The sequence below is a fragment of the Balearica regulorum genome, chromosome W (assembly GCF_011004875.1).
Source record: "Balearica regulorum gibbericeps isolate bBalReg1 chromosome W, bBalReg1.pri, whole genome shotgun sequence".
Classification (NCBI taxonomy): Eukaryota; Metazoa; Chordata; class Aves; order Gruiformes; family Gruidae; genus Balearica; species Balearica regulorum.
The window spans coordinates 11,596,994-11,618,698 of record NC_046219.1 but is presented as its reverse complement, the minus strand read 5'-3'; the positions used below and the strand labels follow the sequence as shown (position 1 = coordinate 11,618,698).

Here is a 21,705-nt window from a genome sequence, read left to right as displayed (position 1 = left end):
TCTTATCGGTTACCATTACCTTTTCTTTTTTTTACTCTTTTCATAATAAAACTGTTTCTGGTGTACGGCATTTGACCTCGTTTGTGTCTTAATCTCACTCTTGGGATCGTATTGAAACCTCCCCGATATTGGATCGGGACATTTAAATTGGCGTCACGGACAGGATCCCTCGAAGCGAGAGTGCCGCATTTTACCCTGTTTTGCATAACGTGTGTACCTCTCAGGAACCTAAGGGGGGCAGGCTTGTTGTTTTGTTTGAAACTTGCGTGCTGCCTTCCTGAGACGACCGCTTCCCCGCTTTAAACAAAATGAGGGGTGACAGAACCGTTCCTTCGGGAAGGGAAGTTTTGTTTGATTTTCTGGAGAAACATAGAGCGCGACCCTCTGTGCCCGGGGTGGACTGGGCTCAGGGAAATTGGCATCATTTGCAGAGCGTGGTTGACCGAATGGGCACCTTGCACAAAGATGCGAGACTAAGAGCAGGAAAAGGAAAAGCGGGTATTTGTGCCATTCTTGGTGCTAGCTTAGCCACCGTGGTAGAGGCTAGAGATCGTTGCCATACTGTGGAGTCCCTAACTATCAAATCCCTTCAAAGCCTTACCTGGTCCCTTCAGGGGCAAGTGGCAGAATTAAAAGAACAACTTAAGGCGGAAAAGGATCAAGTGAAATATTTGCAAACTGCCCTTAAGGAGCAGCTCCTTGCGGATACTACCCGCGAGGAAATTCCCCCAAGATCTGAAATTGGCTACTCCTTTAACGACCTGCAGGCAGCAAAAGAGAAAGTAGAGAAATTAGAACCACTTTCGCTGCGACCCTTGGTCAAGACCGAGTACATTTATGATGATGAGCAGGACCAGTCCCCCCAAGTTATAACTAAGGAAGTCCCTTATACTGCTGTCGAGTTGATGAAACTAAAGAAGGAATTTGGCCGAACCCCTAAGGAATCAGAAACGGAGTATGTGTGGAGAGTGTCGCTGTCTGGGGGCGACCAGATTCTGTTAAGTGAAAGAGAGGCGGAAGGGTATTGGGGACCAGGAGTGTTTTTAACTACTGGGAACCACCATGCCCCCTGGTCTCTGACCCAGCAGGCAGCCTATTGGGCAGGTGGCTTGAACCCCCTGGAGAGGGGGGACCCTCTGGCAATTACGGGGACTGTGGATCAATTAGTAGAGAGTGTGCAGAAGGCAGCTTGTCTGCAGATGATGTATGACCGAAAGTTGGAACCTAGACAGGAGTCCCCAATGATGATGCCAGTAGATCCCGAACGGATGACCCCCCTTATAAGGGGACTCCCCGATTCCTTGAAACCGATTGGTATACAATTACAGGGAAAAATACAAGCAGTGCCCCAAGGCGACAGAGTTAGAAGGACTTACACCGCGCTGCCGACCCTTGGACAGGAAAATGTGGACCTGGGGGGAGGTGGCCCAAGAACTGATCAATTATGGGCGCAAGTATGGCCCTGTTAACCCTCCAACTGCCAAAACGGACCCCAGGGGCTTGAGGCGAGCAGAAGTAAAAATAGTTCCATGCCCCGGGAATAATAGGAGAGTACCTCTCTCCAAACCACCGGGAGGGAGAGATATCACGAACAGACGTAATGGACTGTGGGCGGAGGGACAACAGAAGGGGATCCCATGTGACTTAATGGACAGACTGCCAACAGACAAATTAGAAAAGTTGGTAACAGGATGGCCCACTAAATCGGCAAATGGAGAAGTGTATTTTGAGGATACTGCTCCCAGTGCACCCTCCTTGATTGATTTATCAGAAATAAATGCCTCCCAAAACCCAGCAGGAAACTAGATCCTTTGCCCTTCAGTGGTGAGCGGAGGGGCGAAGGTTGGATACATATCAGACAGCTCACTGAGAATGACCGGGGTGATTTGCTAATTACAGGCCTTGTAGGACCAAAACAAGTTCTGGTCACGTTTTTGATAGATACTGGTGCTCAAATTTCAGCTATTAAAACAAAAGATGCTGCTAATTGTGGAGTTACATCCTCCAAGCAAACACTGTTTGTGGCAGATGCATTTGGCAATGTTCAACTACAGGCATTGGCAATGGTCAGCCTGCATCTGCCGGGAGAAGATAGTGCCACTACAGTGGCTATGGTAGTGGGAGAACTTCCATTCTACCTCTTGGGATTTGATGTTCTGAAAGGGAAGACCTGGATTGATAATAAAGGGAGACAATGGTCATTTGGCTCCCCCACTGTAGATATTCTGCTGCTACACTGCTGCTACAAGCTGCGCCACTACTTCCCCCTTCGAAGCTTACAAAGGTTAAGCCTTATCCGATAACTTTGGGGGCCAGAGAGGGAGTAAATGGATGCCCCCAAATCACAGCATTTTGTCCAAAGGCTCCAACCATTATGCCAGCCCCATGCGGTTCTGATTATCCCAAGAATCCGTCGCACTTCCCAGGCCAGCCCATTTTGGTCGAACTCCCCACTGTGGGGGCTGTACCCCTGGTACTGGAAACCCCAATGAATAAGTACGCCTGGAAAGCAAAAGATGCCCATGGGAAGGAATACAAGATTAACACAAGGTGGATTATTCCATCCTTCTAACCACCACACTCTTCCGGTTCCTGGAAGGGAACCGAGTTTATTTTCTTTTCTCTTTCAGGTGAAAGTTCCAGAGCCTGTCTGAAGGAATTCACGAACACTTGAAGTTGCTGATCACCTGCAGAGTTTTGTCAGGGATTGTTTTGTTAATCTTTATAGGATGCATAGTGTACTATCACAAATGGTGTTCTGGCTGGCCATTATCGCCATCTTTAATATCGGGGGAAACTTCTGCACTCCCCCCTCCCCAAAATTGTTATGGCAAAATGAATTTGTTATTTTAGGCCAACAAGTAGCTAATGCTTTTAATCTTACTAAGTGTTGGGTTTGTGGTGGACCGTTAGGTTTAGAATGTTGGCCATGGACCGCTATCCCCATTTCCCCTGAATGGTTGGTGAGCAACTACAGTGAAATTAAAAATGGTACCTATTGGGAAGACAGCACATCACTGCCCTGGCCAGTACAATACCCAACTCATGGAGAATACTGTATAGCCTCCAACAACATCAATACTGAAAACTACCTAGGACGGTCTAACTGTAAATTGACTTACAGCTATGGTAGTACTTCCACAGGGAGGATGGACTGGAGATGGTGAAATGAAACAGGTGGTATTTGGTATCCGGAGGGATTCTGGTCCCCAGATGGAAGCTTAAGGTCCCACTGTGAAGGGTTAATGAATTGTTCCTGTTCATATAATAGATCAATAGGAGCCTATTACTGTACTAATTGTACTTCAAATAACTCCCCCATAACCCCCCCGAGTCCGTGGGCACAAGGCAATTATTGGGACAATCCAAAAGGGTCAAACTGATGGAGCCCCTTTGCCAACGGGCATCGTGCTCTGAAGGGACATTATTGGGTATGTGGTCATTCTGCTTATAAATTGTTACCGGCAAATTGGACTGGGGTGTGTTATGTGGGAGCAATTCGCCCCTGGTTTTTCCTACTCCCAGAAAATGAGGGTGACGGGTTGGGTGTTAAGGTATATGATGATCTCAATCGACATCGGCGGTCCACTGATATCTCTATAGCAAGTAGAAGTAGTCAAACCTGGGGCAAAGATGAGTGGAGCCCTCGACGAATCATAGAACATTATGGACCTGCCACCTGGAACCCCAATGAGTGGGTTAGTGGTGCTCAAGAACCTATTTACAATTTAAACCGCATTATTCGATTGCAAGCTGTCCTAGAGATTATTACCAATGAGACAGCCCATGCTCTTGACCTATTAGCGGACCAAGCCACGCAAATGCGAGCAGCAATATTTCAACATCGTATGGTTCTCGATTACCTGTTAGCCAAAGAAGGGGGCATCTGTGGTAAATTAAATGATTCTAACTGTTGCTTAAAGATTGATGAAAATGGGAAAGTTGTCAAACAAATTGCCACAGGAATACGGAAGCTGGCCCATGTCCCTGTTCAGACATGGAAAGGCTGGGACATTGACTTATTCTCCTGGCTCCCAGGTGGCCCCTGGGTTAAACGAATCTTATTCTACTTGTTATGTGGTTTTGCCATGCTGATGTTTTTACCATGTATTATTCCAAGTTTTGTACAATTGATTCAACGTAATGTAACCAACATGCAATTTGTAACTACTGTTTCACCCGACGGTGTTAAGCAAATTCGTGCCGTACGTCGATCCACACTGTCAGTAGTGCGAATTGTATGAGGTGCTCTTTTCCAACTTTTTTCTATATAACTATCTTTTCTCAAAACCGCCATGGGTCCTGAAGCAATCTTTGAGCCACGGGGTGGTGTGAGAAACCGGACTGAAAGAACTTTTGTCTCAAAGATCACTTTGCTCAAGCGGGAAACCCCTTCAACTACTGAGTGGGATAAGGGCAATTGTCGGGTCGTAAGGACGATTGCCGGGTCATCGAGACTTTCAATCTTCGAAAAACGCCTTGCAGGATCACGCGCCAAGGCGTCAGATAACAGTCGTGTGAAGAATGGGGCTGGAACTGTGTGTATGCATGTGCAGGAATGTGGAAGCCGTGTCGTACGTGCCATCGTGAAGACCACCACTAGTATAAAAGGGGACCGCCAAGATGAGGATGGCGCACCTTTGCCCACCGCCACAGAGCAAGGGATTTGGACTCTCCCGAGACGGACCTCCGAGATGCTGTGGACCCGCCTCTTTGTCCGCCGTCGCAGAACGAGAGATTTGGACCCCTTCCCCCCCCCACCGAGGCACCGTGGACTCGTGGCGGTGACTATTCTTGCAACTCTATCCCGGAGTCTTGCTTGGTTTTCTGCCTTTCTTTTCTGCCCTGTCCTATCGCTCTTATCGGTTACCATTACCTTTTCTTTTTTTTACTCTTTTCATAATAAAACTGTTTCTGGTGTACGGCATTTGACCTCGTTTGTGTCTTAATCTCGCTCTTGGGATCGTATTGAAACCTCCCCGATATTGGATCGGGACAGACTGACCGGCCTGTAGTTCCCCGGGTTTTCCTTTTTTCCCTTCTTAAAAATGGGGGTTATGTTTCCCCTCTTCCAGTCAGCGGGAACTTCGACAGAGTGCCAGGACTTCTCAGATATGATGGCCAGTGGCCCGGCCACTTCATCCGCCAGTTCCCTCAAGACCCGTGGATGCAACTCATCAGGTACCATGGACTTGTGCACCTTCAGGTTCCTTAGATATTCTACAACCTGATCTTCTCCTACAGTGGGCGGTTCTGCATTCTCCCAGTCCCTGCCTTCTGCGACCTGGGCAGTGTAGCTCGAGCACTTGCCAGTGAAGACTGAGGCAAAGAAGTCATTGAGTACCTCAGCCTTCTCCATATCCTGGGTGACCAGGTCACCCGTTTCATTCCGGAGTGGACCCACATTTTCCCTCATCCTCCTTTTATCACTAACATACCTATAGAAGCTTGTCTTCTTGTCCTTGACATCCCTGGCCAGACTAATCTCTATCAGGGCTTTGGCTTTCCTAACCTGATCCCTGGCTGCTCGGACAGTTTCTCTGTATTCCTCCCAGGCTACCTGCCCTTGCTTCCACCCTCTGTGGGCTTCCTTTTTTTGTTTGACTTTGCCCAGGAGCTCCTTGTTCATCCACGGGGGCCTCTTGGTGGTTTTGCCTGACTTCTTCTTTGCTGGGATGCATTGCTCCTGAGCTTGGAGGAGGTGACCCTTGAATATTAGCCAGCTGTCTTGGGCCCCTCTTCCTTCCATGTCTTTGTCCCATGGTATCCTACCAAGCAGATCCCTGAAGAGGCCAAAGTCTGCTCTCCTGAAGCCCAGGGTAGTGAGCTTGCTGCGCGCCCTCCTTGCTGCCCTGAGGATCCTGAATTCCACCATTTCATGGTCACTGCAGCCAAGGCTTCCCTTGAGCTTCACATCCCCTACCAGGCCCTCCTTATTGGTGAGAACAAGGTCCAGCATGGCACCTCTCCTCATGGGCTCCTCTATCACTTGGAGGAGAAAGTTGTCATTGACACATTCCAGGAACTTCCTGGATTGCTTGTGCTCAGCTGCGTTGTCCCTCCAGCAGATGTCGGGGTGGTTGAAGTCCCCCATAAGGACCAGGGCTTGTGAACATGAGGCTGCTCCTGTCTGCCTATAGAGGGCTTCATCTGCTCGGCCCCCCCTGGTCAGGTGGCCTGTAGCAGACCCCCACTATGATGTCCCCTGCCCCAGTGCTCCCTTTAATCCTGACCCATAGGCTCTCAGTGGGCTCCTCATCCATCCCCAGGTGGAGCTCCATGCACTCCAGCTGGTCATTGACCTAGAGGGCAACACCCCCTCCTTGTCTGCCCTGCCTGTCCTTCCTAAAGAGCCTGTACCCTTCCATCCCAACACTCCAGTCATAGGAGCTATCCCACCATGTCTCCATGATGCCAATAAGGTCATAGCCTTGCAGGCGCACACATGTCTCCAGCTCCTCTTGTTTATTCCCCGTGCTCTGTGCATTCGTGTAGAGGCATTTCAGTTGTGCCCCCGATGAGGCTGACTTATTGGCTGGGGTGGCTGGAATTCTTTTGATGTATCTTCCCAGTGTTTCCCTGTTGGTTCCTGTTGCATCCGGAGCCCCTGGCTCATCCCCTCTAGGCTTCGAGCGTGCTGTAGTGCATCCAGCACGTCTCTGAGCAGTAGGCTGAGGGCCCTCGCCAGAGCCCCGTCGCTCCAACCTGGGCACATCATCCCACAACATGTCGCTGGCAAGCCTGATGTTATCCCCCTCCCCATTCGAGCCTAGTTTAAAGCTCTGTCGATGAGCCCTGATAGTTCCTGGGCCAAGATCCTCTTACCCCTTTGAGAGAGGTGAATCCCATCAGGGTTCATCAGGCTTGGTGCCATGTAGGCCGTCCCATTGTCAAAGAACCCAAAGTTGTGGCATTGACACCAGCCACGGAGCCATGCATTTATGGACTGCGTCCGCCTCTTCCACCCACCATTGCTGCCCTTAACTGGAAGGAGGGAGGAGAATATTACTTGCTCTCCCAAATCCTTCAGTGACTGTCCTAAGAGCCTGAAGTTCCTTTTGATCGCTTTTGTGGTGCGTGTCTCTGCTTCATCCCCACCTGCATGGAGGAGCAGCAGTGGGTAATAGTCAGAGGGCTGTACCAGGCTGGGGAGTTTCCTTGTAATGTCCTTGACACGGGCCCCGGGGAGGCAGCAGACTTCTCTGAGAGGAGGGCCTGCCCTGCATATTGGGCCCTCTGTACCCTTCAGAAGGGAGTCCCCTACAACTATAACTCTCCTTTTCTTCTTCATGGGAGTGGTCACGACACAAGGTGTGGGCCTTTCTGGCCTAGGTGCTACCTCTGGAGTAGCTTGACTATCGTCCATATCGTCCTTTGAGTGGCCTTCCACAGCCAGAGCCTCATACCTGTTGTACAGGGGTACATGGGAAGGCAGGGTAGGTGACGAGGAGAAGGTTCACTGCCTGCCGCGCCGCGCGTGGACTTGTTTCCATTCACTCCCTTCTTTGAGGCTGCTGCCTTCTGCCTGGAAAGGGGAGGATACAGGGTCCCCTTCACTTTGGCTTTGGTCTGTTAGCTGTCCCTGTTTCTGCATCAGGGAGGGCAGAGCTTGGCTCCACCAGTCTATCTCTCTCTCAGCCTCTTGTTCTTCTTATTCCCCAGGCTGTGTGCATTGGTGTAGAGGCATTTCAGAGAGGTAACTGAGCATGCAGGTTTCCCTGGAGGGGTGCAGGAGGGTTCACCATAGCCATACACTCCCTTGAGGTTCTCATTTTGGGAGGCAGCTAAGGAACATTTGTCACTGCTCTGGTTGGCCTGGCTTATTCCCCAGTTTGTTGCATTGGTGTGAGCATTGCTACTTTGGACCCCAGCCCCTGAGTCCTTCATTTTAAAGCCTGCTTCACCAAGCTGGCTAGCCTGCTGCCAAAGATTTCCTTCTCTCTTTTAGACAGGTGGATCTCATCCCTCTCTAACAGGTTATACTCATCAAAGTATTTCCCATTGTCATAAACTCCAAAACCCTCGTGATGGCACCAGCCATGTAGCCAGGAGTTGATATGCATTATCCATCTATTTCTAGCTGTCCCCTTTCCTCCAGCTGGTAGAATGGAGGAAAAGATAACACCGGTGTTTTTCACTTGTGCCCCTAGGGCTTTATAGTCTTCCTTAATTCTCCTCATCTTCCAGCATGCAGTGTCATTCATGCTCACATGAAAGAGTAACAGCGGATAGTAGTTTGTGCTCTTGACAAGTTGTTGCACCCTTTCAGCAACATCTCAGATCTTAGCTCCCGGAAGGCAGCATACCTCTCGTGACTCCCCGTCAGGTTGGCAGATGTGCGCTTGGTGCCCCTTAACTGGGAGTCATCTACTATGAGCACTCATCGTTTCTTTTTACAGTATCCACTGTGTGCTACTGGTACAGTTTCTCCTTGCAGACCTTGCTCATGGGTGTCTATAGCTGTTAAAGCTTCATATCTGGTTTTGGTTGTGAAGGTGGAAGGTGGAGGCTGAAGCAGAGCCCTGCTTTTGTGGGTCACCAGGGTCCAAGGTGCCTCATTCTCAGTGGTGCCCACTATAGGTACTTGGATATGAAACCACCTATCTATCTTTGTCTCAGCACCTCTAATACTGCACAGCCTTTTAACCGTTTCCTGCAACTCTAATATCTACAAAGAAGAATTTTCCACTTTACAGGGACAGAAATGTATTTGGGTTAGTGCTTAGACACTGTTTAATTTAGGGTTAAATGCACTACCTTGCTTTGCTGACGACTATACCTTTGAAGAAGAGCCAGAGGACTGATAAAAAGCATGCTTTGCTAAAGACTATCCTTGAAGGAGAGCTGGAAAACTGATAAAGAGGAAACATCCTGCCCCAGAAGGCACCCAGAGCTGGGTGATTGCTAGAGAGGCCTGAAGTCAACAAAAATCAGCAGTAACTAGGGGAAAGGGAAAGGTGGCTGGGGGAGTTTGCAACCACCCACCCAATTAAAGGACTATGCAAATTACCCTCCCCCATCCTCAAGGGGCATGCCTGCTTATTTAAAGATGCTTGACCAATAGTAGATGGTGCAGTAATTAATAACCAATTAGCATAAATTTAGGTGGGTTTTTCTAATCCTGTACAAGATAAATATGTGGTAGATTCTCTGTGTGGCGTGCTAGCTTTGTGGAATTATCACCTAGCACCCATCTCTGCGCAGACATGAAATAAATAAAATATCTCTGCTCTGTGTGTATATTGGTGTACTGCACACCGGGTAAATGATCTCACATTTGGGACAACAACTTGGCCACCTGACATAACAGATCATCAACCTGTACACACCTTGTGTAGGTACTTAACTTTTCACCAGGAGAAGGGTCTGGGCACTCACTGCAACCTACTGCCTGTACTGATGTCTCCTTCCTTACAAGTTCTGTCTGGGTGGATGCGTCAGACATTTCAGGGTAGATGTTCTTTGTAGGAACACTGGTTTTAGCCCTGAGGCGAGTGCCCACCATTTTGGTGGAGACCTAGAGCACTTCCCTGGGCTGTGGACCTAAAAGCAGGTTGCAGGGCCCTCCCTGAGCACCCTTCAGCACAAACTGCCACACCATGCCCTGCTCCCTAGGGCCATTTAAATCTCTTGTGGTTGCTCCTGACAACACTCAAGCCAGGTCAGCCTGGTTCAGGCCACGTCAGCCTCTCTCGCTAGAGCTGCAGGCCCCTGGCAGGTCTCTCCACTCTTTCTTGGGTTCTGTGAACCCCCTATTTGCCTTAATCTAGCGCTTGGCCACAGAACTTACCGTTGCCGCCACTGTGTTCCTCGCCGACTGAGTGCTGCTTTCGGTTACACCACATTTAAATCTCCCACCGTTTTTCCTGGCAACGCCCAAGTCACGTCAGCCTGGCTGATGTAATTGTGCCAGAAGAGATAAGGCACTTTATTAATAAAAGATTAACTCAGTGTTAGATGTGGATAAATATTCTATAAAGTAAAGCCATTAGAGCTAGCAAGAAATACAACTCAGTTGTACAGTATGTAGACAGTTAGCAACCAGCTCAACTAACAATGTAACTACTTCTGACTGAAATTTCCGCCAAAGTAGAATTTATTCCAAGAATTATAGAACAGAGGGCTAGTAAAGGAGTTCTGATTTAGAACCAAAATTTTTCATCATTTAAAAGGCTGTATTCTAGAATAGTGTTTTAGAACACTATTCTATTTAGAACTCTGCGGAGAAGGACCTGGGAGTCCTGGTGGACAAGTTAACCATGAGCCAGCAATGTACCTTTGTGGCCAAGAAGGCCAATGGTATCCTGGGGTACATTAAGAAGGGCGTGGCCAGCAGGTCGAGGGACGTTATCCTCCCCCTCTACTCTGCCCTGGTGAGGCCACATCTGGAGTACTGTGTCCGGTTCTGGGCTCCCCAGTTCAAGACAGACAGGGAACTACTGGAGAGAGTCCAGCAGAGGGCTACGAAGATGATTAGGGGACAGGAGCATCTCTCATATGAGGAAAGGCTGAGAGAGCTGGGTCTGTTTAGCCTGGAGAAGACAAGACTGAGAGGGGATCTCATCAATGCTTATAAATATCTAAAGGGTGGATGTCTAGAGGAAGGGGCCAGAGTCTTCTCTATGGTGCCCAGCGACAGGACAAGGGGCAATGGGCACAAACTGGAACACAGGAAGTTCCATCTGAATATGAAGAAAAACTTCTTGACTTTGAGGGTGTCCGAGCACTGGAAGAGGCTTCCCAGAGAGGTTGTGGAGTCTCCTTCTCTGGAGATATTCAAAACCCACCTGGATGTGATCCTGTGCAACCTGCTCTAGGTGATCCTGCCTTAGCAAGGGGTTTGGACTAGATGATCTCCAGAGGTCCTTCCAAACCCCTACCATTCTGTGATTCTGTGATTTCTACCACAATTCTTTCAATATTTAAAGAGATGTAATTAAGATTGGAGAGTTTTAGTACGACTTACAGACTAACGTGATAATTGTGACATTGTAACGTGTATAAAAGGCCTTTACAAATTTTTTTTTTATCAATGTCAGCAGCTGTAGTACATGCCTCCAAAATGTTTCTTTTGGGTGATGTTTTAAATACAGATGTCAGTTACTGAAGTGAATTGGCTATAGTATGTAGCTCTGTATCTTTATAGACTATATTCTTCTATATTCTTGAAAAAAATATATTAGTGCCTGAAGTCATAAATGCTTTACAGGTTTATATGTTTCTGTCATAATCCCATTTACTCCTGGAAAAAAGGGGGGGGTTTGACACAGTTTTTGAAAATACAACTTCTTGTAAAATGAAACTTTATTCTAAAATGTGTCCAAAATTGCAAGACACAAGCACCATTAAACAGATAAATAATCATATATATGTACAGAGAGCATTGAAATGCAAAAAAAAAAAAAGAATATAATTCTTATACCATTTTAATGAGTATCCATCAAACTTTACAATTTAAAGACTTAACAGTTGTAAAATCATATGTATAATCATATGTATATTATGATTACTATAGTTCTAATAACAGAGGCAAAGTAAAATACAAAAATAATCAATACTGCAAATTTAAATACAAAACCCAAAGTAATGCTGCGCAGATACCTATGTACACTGGATGAATTCATGCAGCTAGGCAGTGCAACAAGTTAACTCTTTACTAACTTATCACAAAATGGAACCACCATGTTGGCAAACAGAAAAAATATATTTTTGGAATAATTCATAGTGCATTTTGAAGTTAGAGTTTATAAAATGATTGTTGAGTGATATACTTCTAAAATGCCCCATATGATCTGAGATGCCACAACTCCTCTGCTGCAAAATAAAATAGAACCAAGAAAAGCTAAAAAAGTCACTATAGTACAGAGTCTGATATACTGGTACCATCTTGATTTTTTTATTCTTGGTATCAGACTTGTTTGCAAGTGTCCATGTCCATAGAGACATACATTATTCCTTTCTATCAAAAGTAAATCTTTCCCACTCCAATGCTTTCTCTATAAACTGAATTTCACATGATTCTTAGACTGCACTGTTTTATGAAGACACAGTTGAGCTTTGAAAAAAGAACTCTTAAATCTCTATGAATTAGAGAAAGTAAAATGGTAGATAGAGAGATCTCTTTATTCCTGAAGCTCCTATCTCTAATTGCTTTGATTACATAAACACAGAATACTATAAAAGGCTTTTATGGCTTGGATGAAATTTTTGCTAATTTGTTGGGCAAGAGCAAAGCCCATGTTTCTCCACAGAGCTTGCCTTTCACAGTGTAGAAGGCTACAGACTATTTTGGTTGGTGAAAGGAAGTCAAGCCTCAGGTAACTACATAGAAAAATTCTTCAGTAGTGAAAATATTTAAAAAATAATGAAACAAAATCTAAAAAGAACCTCTTGAAAACTGATATCTTGTGTAGCTGTGATACTAAAACATGGCTGTTCATCTTTCAGTTTTGCATTGGTTGGTATATCATAATCAAACATGTAGATACAACTGAGATTCATACCTCATCAAGTATTACTTAAGTGTCAAAATTAGCTGATACAATTACACAGTGACAGTTTTATCTTAAAATCTTGAGTGATAAGCCCACTCAGTGTTTTCACTAGGAAGTCACTGCTGAATGGCTACATTTCTTTGATTTCTGAAAAGATATTAGTTTACAGCAGCCTGTAAACTACTACAGAGTTGCTCCCTGCTCCTTTGCGCTTCCAAAACTCCCCTTCAAGCCAGCAATAACTTTTAAGTTAATGGGAGTTTTGAGCAAACAAGGGATGCAAAACACCTGAATTGAGTGAACAGCATAGCAATTTATTTATACAGCAGCATTTCTAAATTTTCATTATGCAATCACATAGAGAGAAGTTAAAAGACAGCATGCACTGCAGTGACATGACATTGTGCTTGTATCTGGTGGAGAATACTATAGCATTTTGACCTGGGAAAATATAAACATGAGCCCCAGAAGACTCAAATATCCAGTATTAACGAAGCCATCAGCTACTAGGTAGTAAAGAATACCCCAAAAGAGGGAAGAAATTTTTATGCTCATAGCTTAGATACTGAAGCTGAAGAGAATTACAAAAGCACAACACAAGCCTATATTTCTTGTAAATTATATGTATATTCATATACTTTTGCTCAAACCACCTCAGCATGCTGAATGATAAAATAATAACTGAAAATATAAATGTTAATTGAAAGTTAAGCACTAAAAATAAATGACTGCTGGAGAAGATAACTCATTAATTCCTACTTTTCTATACTTCCTGGGTGGTAAGCATGTCTACCTCTCCTCTGTTGGTTGACAAAGCCCATTAAGATATTCAAGAATATTGTGATGTACCAAGAAAACTGGAAGAATATCAAATGATAGACAGAATTGTTTTATGCATCTGAAAAGTAGTCAGTAAGTGGCTACCACAGTAATCTTTCCCCATCACAATAGTTTTACCTTTGTCCCAGAATTCACTGAGAACCCAGAAATAGTAACAGGAAATTCATAACCATTTTCATGCAAGGATAATGCTAGGATAATTCTTAAAAATAATATTTTGGTTAAGTTCAGCACTTAAAATACTGAACAGTAGAGCAGGGATTGTACTAGCATATCATAAAAGGCATTTCTCAATTTTTTTTATTCATAGCTATAAAAGATGCATATCATTTTCAACACTCGCAACTCAGAAAATAAAGCAAACACATCAGTATTTCTGCTGTTAGACTCACAAAAGAAGATTACACCTACTTTTTGTGAGGAAGTAATATGGTAACTTTGGAAGCAGCTGACCTGTCTCAGGACCAGCCGAGAGAATGTGGACACTTCATGAAGGTGAAAAGGTACAAGTTACAACATTCATATTTTTCAACCTCAGCTGTTCCTCAGCTTGCAACAAGAACTGGTACCATCATTGTTATGATTTGGTACCAACAGTTAATGAAGAAGGATAGCAAGTCAAACTAGAATAAGGTAGGTGTATGGAGCCTGCTATAAATGGGCTTTGATAATCCAGACAGTAACACCGTCTACAAAGAACTGATCTATCTAAAACTAGGCAATTTCCTCATCTCCAAACCAGGATGTGAAATCATATATATATATATATTTACAAGAAGCTTACAAAACCCAGAAATTACCATTATCACCTTGATTCTCACAATCCTGTTATGAGCTTCTAGATTTATTCTTTAAAGCTCTTAGGAAAGGTATTTTTACCCACCCCTAGAAAGAATATACATTAATATATTTAATTTAAAAGAAGCATATGCTATTGCTGGTGTTGATTCATCTATGCAATGGTTTCTTCATGTGTTGCTTTAAGTGAATGAATCTGTGCAGTCAAAGACTGCTCATTTAACAAATAAAGGTCAGAACTTCTAGGCAAGGGTAAACCCTCCAGAAATATTCAAACAAGTCAATTGAATATGCACCTGTTTATAAAAAAAAAGGAAGTAAAGGAGAACAGCAAACTGTGGGGGTGGAAATTTCATGTTTGAGATTGAAGGTTTCAGAAAATTATCTGAAAGTCACACAGATTCAAATTCTTAATAATTGCATTATTCTTGCTCATTTGAGCCCATATGAGGCTCAAATAAATAGACTTTGTATACAGGAATATGAGGCTAAACATAAACTCTTGAATTCATCCCACCTAATGTTAGGCCCTTAAAAGCATTCAGGATTCATCAATGGAGAGGGCAATTGATGCCATAATGAAATCTTCTGGAGGCATCTCTTTTTCTGTCCCTCCAGTGATTTACTGAGGAAACCTAGGCAGCTAATTTTTCGACAGCTAAATTTAGGGTAGGATGAATCAGGACACAGTGTGGAATACAAACAAATATAATTGTCCTGGTTTCAACTGAGGTAGAGTTAATTTTCTTTCTAGAAGCTGATATAGTGCTATGTTTTGGATTTAGTATGAGAATAATGTTGATAACACACTGATGTTTTTAGTTGTTGCTAGATAGTTGTAGTGTTTACACTAAGTCAAGGACTTTTCAGCTTCCTCACGCTCTGCCAGGTGCACAAGAAACTGGGAGAGCATAGCCAGGACAGCTGACCCAGACTGGCCAAAGGGATATTCCCTACCATATGACGTCATGCTCAGCATATAAAGCTATGGGAAGAAGAAGGAAGGAGGGACATTCAGAGTGATGCTGTTTTGTCTTCCCAAGTAACCATTACACGTGATGGAGCCCTGCTTTCCTGGAGATGGCTGAACACCTGCCTTCCAATGGGAAGTAGTGAATGAATTTTGCTTTGTTTGTGCATGTGGATTTTGCTTTACCTATTAAACTGTCTTTATCTCAACCCATGAGTTTTCTCACTTTTACCCTTCCGGTTCTCTCCTCTATACTGCCATGGGGGGAATGAGTCAGTGGCTGTGTGGTGCTTAGTTGCCAGCTGGGGTTAAACCACAAAAATGATCTAGTGGTATAATGTTACCATTACAAAACAGTCTGTAATACCATTAAAATCTGAGGCTCCAACCCAGATATGCTTTGTGGTTAGTGATCCATATGATCCATGTCTTTGCAACTTCCTTCTTGCCAGGAGCTTTTTTAAGATAAACCAATGAAGCTTGATTTTATGACCTTGTTTCCCTTGTTTGGTCCTTAGACAAGGAGGTTTCTTTGAACACCAGACATTCCCAAGAGTTGTGCTATACTGAACTTCAGAAGTACTTTCTGCAGGGACGTTCTCTGAATATACAAATGCAACATGAGAGTTGTATTTTAGTACAACAGAACAAGCAACACAAACCTCTAAGCACTTTAATAGCTGTAGAAAATAGCTGTATATTTAAAAAAGAATGCTTAGAAAAGGGAGGCCTTCAGTGGAAGGTCTGTTTTCTGATACAGTCGAAGGGCTTCAAATAAAGATGGTACAAGTCCTTCCAGGGATTGCAGCTGGCATAGTGTCAATAAGTCATTTGGAATATGATCGTTGTCAAGCAGCTTGTTGGATCTCTCATCAACACAGATTGCTGCCCTTCTGAAATGATTTAAGAGGCTGTTTTTAAAAGTTATAAACATGGTCTGGAGAAGTCTGCAGTTGGAAAGATTACTCATCCTAACATAAGACACACATGTTGGTATATTTATGAGGTTGTGGGAATTTTGTATTGCCATGCTTTTGAACTCTTGGTATGGCATGGATTAGCTCGTTGCTGTAGCTGTCAATAATGAAGCACTCACTGAGGACAGGTAACAACTGTTCCAAAATACACAAAGTTTGTGAGGCTCCCTCAATATTATCGATATTATTGCTTAAGGTCAGAGGCAGCATCAAGATTTCTACATATTTTTATACATTAATATTTATATTGAAATATTTAATTCCTGCTGATTTGGAATATTACTGAGGTTTTCTTTACTTTTAAAGACTGGATGTGTACATTAGTTTCAATTATGATGGTGAAAGTCATTCTTTGTCTAAAATACACATACCTCATTTTTTAAATGTGACCTGCAAATACTTCTCTTTAATTGAGATTATGCCCTGTTGTTATCCATAAAAGGCTCAAGTAATCTGTAAGAACATTTTTTTGACATTAGCAATACAAGGAATTTATCTACAGTTTGTCTTGGAGGTATGAGGAATATTTATTGTAAGTACCCAAAGTTTTATGTGAAAGGGTGAAAGTACGAAGTCACTAACAAAGACTGTCTTTATTCAGAAGGTTAACCTAGTCATTTAAACTATCAACAAAAACAAATAAAACACAGAACTTCAAATGATCCAAGTAAGAAATCCTTTCAACTTTTGTGGTTTGTGTTGTCAGCTTTTTCACTCTTTTCCAGTCATCATAAAATCTTTCAGTCTAGATGGGATTTGAATTTCTGATGTTAGAAACAAGCAAAGAACTCATATATATTTTCAGGTCTTTGTTGTATATCGTAAAATAGTAGTATAAATTAATTCATAGCTGGAGTTCTTTCTGAGTAAACAGATAAATAATGACATTTTCCTTAAATATGCCTCACATAAAATCTGTGGTAGCTGGAGACAAGGGCACAATATGGAGAAATTGCTTGCTTGCCTCCTGCATACCCCAGAATTGAGTCTCTGTTGAAAATCGAGTCATAAAATGTGCTAAACTGCAGCTACCTAAATCTAAACCCAAGCTCTCAAAAAGGATATGAACTGGGTTGAATTTTCTTATGTTACAATTGATTTAATATTCCTGTAAATGACATATATTTGCTGTTTGAAATAAATTATGAAACCACTAAGTGTGCTTAACAAGGCTTTAACTATATGTGAACAGCAAATTTTGAGGACAGAACAAGTACTATTGTAGTATATAATACAATCAAGCCACATCTTGCTTCAAAACAAGAATTTACAGTATTTACAGCAATGGTGACAAGGTTTCTTACACAGAACCTACAAGAATTTACAAAATATGCATGGATCACTGAGGTTATAATGTTAGCAGTAAAGTAAAAAGTAAATCTCTGCATAGAATATCTTGTGCCATGTGTACAAAGTTGACAATAGTTTACCAATGCTTTAAGTAATTCAGATAAATATGATAACCCATGAGCTATCAAATTTTCTTTGTCTCCCCACCAGAAATGAGTGTTTGCCAAATGCATGTATGGCAATCCATTAAAAATTGTTTTGGTTTTGTGGTCATTGTTAGAAATCATCTTGACTAATGCATAAGCCTGTGTGATGCTAACTTTCCTAATATCTAACACTGAGGGCTCTCAGGATCTTGCACAGCCACTCCTTATTTGCTGTTATGCACAATATCTCTAATGAAATAAACTATCTGTAGTAGGACTCTACAGATGTGAAGAACTTTCCATATGTTTGGCATGGTATAATTAATGGGAAAATCCAAGAGAGAGAAGAAAACATGAAGATTAAACAAACAGAAATAAAGCCTGTAAATATTCAGTTCATCCAGTTGATAATTTGACTCCTCACTAATTGGAGCAGGATTCCATAGCAATAATTCTTCATATCAAAAGTGATTACCAATGATTTCACTCTATAGGGCCAAACATAGTTTTGGTCATGGTTATTATAATTCTCTCCTATTCTGAGGAACTGTATATGTCTCTGTAACAGACCAAATGTTTAAATTGTATGGTCTATTTTTGAGTTGTGGTGGATTGACCCTGGCCAGCAGCTAAGCACCCACACAGCCCCTTGCTGACTTTCCCCCAACCCACCAGCAGGATGGGGGAGAGAACAGGAAGAACAAAAGGGAGAAAACTCATGGGTTGAGATAAAGACTTATTAAACTAAGTGAAGGAAAGAGGAAAAAAGCAAGTGATGCAAAGGCAATTACTCATCACCTTCCACAAGCAGACTGATGTCCAGCCAGTCTCTGAGCAACAGCCACCTTGGAAGACAAAAAAACCAACCCTCCCTTCTTCCTCTACTCTCAGTTTTTATTGCTGAGCATGATGTTACATGGCATGGAATATCCCTTCGGCCAATTCATCAGCTGTCCTGGCTGTGTCCCCTGCCAACTTCTTTGCCCACTCCCAGACTACTCACTAGGGGGCAGAGTGGGAAGAAGAAGAGAAAGCCTTGATGCTGTGCAAGTACTGTTCAGGAATAGCCAAAACATTGATGTATCAACACTGTTTTAGCAACAAATCCAAACCAGCACTATATGGGCAGCTATGAAGAAAGTTAACTCCATCCCAGCCATACCCAGTACACTAGTACACCAGGGTATTGAGAAAATGTGCAGCCTTTCAAAAAACACATTATCAGATGATTCCCTATGAAAACTAGTGCTAAACTACCAGAATTTTCTGTTAGTAAAATTAAGCCTCTTGTTTTGTCATTGCAAAATTTTATGGGAGTCCCTAGACCTAATTGCAATACTGTAGAGGTTCTTAAGAGAAGAGCGAGTTAATTGTCCTGGTTCTGGCAAGGATAGAGTTAATTTCACAAGGAGCCAGGACAGGTGAGCCAAGCTGGCCGGGGGCTATTCCATACCATGTGGCATCATGCTCACCATAAAAGGGGGCTAGTCGGGCAGGGATGGGCTAGGCGTGGCTCCAGGATGGGCTGAGCATCCGGTTGGTCGGTCCTGGGATCGGTAAATCGTTCTCTGTTATCACCCATTGTTACTGTCTGTTATCAGCACTGTTGTTGATTGTTTTCCCTCTCCCTTGCTGTCCCAGTAAACTGCCCTTATCCCAACCCTCGAGGCTTTGCCCTTGTTTTTCTGTTCTCCTCCCCATCCTGCCGGGGGAGGGGTGAGCGAGCGGCGCATGGCACTTAGCTACCGGCTGGGGCTAAACCACGTCAGTAATGTAAGAATACCTTGTTACTGAATGAACAGTTGGGTACACTTTGCAGATGTGTTGTCCAGTACTTCATTACCAGACTCTGTGAACAAGCCTGCTTGACCACTCTACTTTTCTGAGAGATTCAAACACAGAAACTTACACAACTGAATCTTACACACACTGAATCATCCATTAGATATAATGAAATCACAGAGTACACAAATCAAGCTTAACTTTTTGTGAATTGACCTTTTATAAAGTCATACATATCAGATGTTAGGAAATCCAATTTTGGGGATGTAGAAGAAGCTTTCAACATAAAGTTCACTTTTATTATTCACAGAAGACATGTAGTAAATCTTGCTTTGATGTGATTTCCCAAAACCCATGTCTTTCAGCAAGTATTTACGATGCTGAATTCAAATGGAAAAAAGGTAATTTGTTTTCTTAATTTCTTATACAAATAGAAATTAAATAGTGGCTAGAAAGTGATCATTTAAAATTATAAATGAAAACTGTATTTTTATTAAATGTGAAAACATGTTCAAGAAAACGGTTATACATTTTTATGGCAAGTTTTCCCATTACATGAGAGGCTTCCTTACATATTTCAAGCTTAAATGAAGAAGAGTGACCATAAAGAAGTTTGGACTAAAATTGCAAAACTGTTAGCTATGTTGAGGGAAACCATGACTATACAATTTAAAACAATATGAAAGGACAAGTTCACAAAAGTAGTTCATGTAGTAGTGAACAATGCTCTAATAAAATAAGAAACAGAAGAAAGCCAAATCTGTTCCACATATCAATACTTTCAATACATAAACATACTCCTGCATTGGCAAAACCTTTAAAACAAAACAAAACATAAAAATAAAATAAAATATCTGTTTAGGGAAGACTTAACTTGAGCTTCTAGACTGTCCATGCTGAAACATGGTTTCAGTTTATTAGCATTCTCACTGTCCTGAAACAAAGTACTTGTATTAAAATATGCTTAAAATTAAGCATATAGAAGCTTTATTTCAAAGGAATGTGAATATGTTTGCAGGATCAGTTTTAATGTACTGAGTAGATCATCCATTTATGTGCTCTAAATTTGTTACCATGATGTAATATTTCAAATCATAGAGTAGTTTTGGTTGGAAAAGACCTTTAAGATCATCAAGTCCAACTGTTAACCTAGCACTGCCAAGTCCACCACTAAACCATGTCCCTAAGCACCACATATGTGCATGTTTTAAATACCTCCAGGGATGGTGACACAACCACTTCCCTGGGCAGCCTGTTCCAGTACTTGATAACCCTTTCAGTGAAGAAACTTTTAATAACATCCAATCTAAACCTCCCATGATGCAACTTGAGGCCATTTCTTCTTATCCTGTCACTTGGGACTTGGGAGAAGAGACCAACATCCACCTCACTACAACCTCCTTTCAGGTAGTTGTAGAGAGCAATAAGGTCTCCCCTCAGCCTCCCCTTCTCCAGGCTAAACAACTCCAGATCCCTCAGCTGCTCCTCATAAGACTTGCTCTCTACACCCTTCACCAGCTTCATTGCCCTTCTTTGGACGGGCTCCAGCACCTCAATGTCTTTCTTGTAGTGAGGGGACCAAAACCAAACACAGTATTCGAGGTGCGGCCTCACCAGAGCCGAGTACAGGGGGACAATCACTTCCCTAGTCCTGCTGGCCACACACTATTCATGATACAAGCCAGGATGCTGTTGGCCTTCTTGGCCACCTGGGCACACTGCTGGCTCATATTCAGCCAGCTGTCGATCAATACCCCCAGGTCCTTTTCTGCCAGACAGTTTTCCAGCCGCTCTTCCCCAAGCCTGTAGTGTTGCATGGGGTTGTTGTGACCCAAGTGCAGGACCCGGCACTTAGCGTTGTTGAACCTCATACAATTGGCCTTGGCCCATCGATCCAGCCTGTCCAGAGCCCTCTGCAGAGGGTTCCTACCTTCAAGCAGATCAACACTCCCTCCCAATTTGGGGTCATCTGCAAACTTACTGAGGGTGCACTCAATCCCCTTTTCCAGATCATTGATAAAGATATTAAACAAGACTGGCCCCAAGACTGAGCCCTTGGGAACACCATTTGTGACTGAGCGGCAACTGGATTTATCTCCATTCACCACAATTCTTTGGGCCTGGTCATCCAGCCAGTTTTTTATCCAGCGAAGCATACACCTGTCCAAGCCATGAGCAGCCAGTTTCTCCAGGAGAATGCTGTGGGAAATGGTGTCAAAGGCTTTACTAAAGTCCAGGTAGACAACATCCACAGTCTTACCCATATCAACTAAGTGGATCACCTTGTCATAGGAGGAGATCAGGTTATTCAAGCAGAACCTGCCTTTCATGAACCCATGCTGACTGGGCCTGATCACCTGGTTGTCCTGTACGTGCCACGTGATGGCACTCAAGATGATCTGCTCCAT

The 21,705-nt window shown here is 43.3% G+C and overlaps 1 protein-coding gene across 1 annotated transcript; it reads left to right on the top strand.

Annotated features, from left to right (window-relative positions):
- The first annotated feature begins 308 nt into the window (after positions 1-308).
- Positions 309-9,821, top strand: LOC142599301 (uncharacterized). Its single transcript, XM_075739172.1, is given in 5 exon segments — positions 309-1,399; positions 1,401-1,597; positions 3,526-3,891; positions 4,486-4,784; positions 9,771-9,821. Coding segments are annotated over 5 exon segments (2,004 nt in total).
- The last annotated feature ends 11,884 nt before the right edge of the window (positions 9,822-21,705 follow it).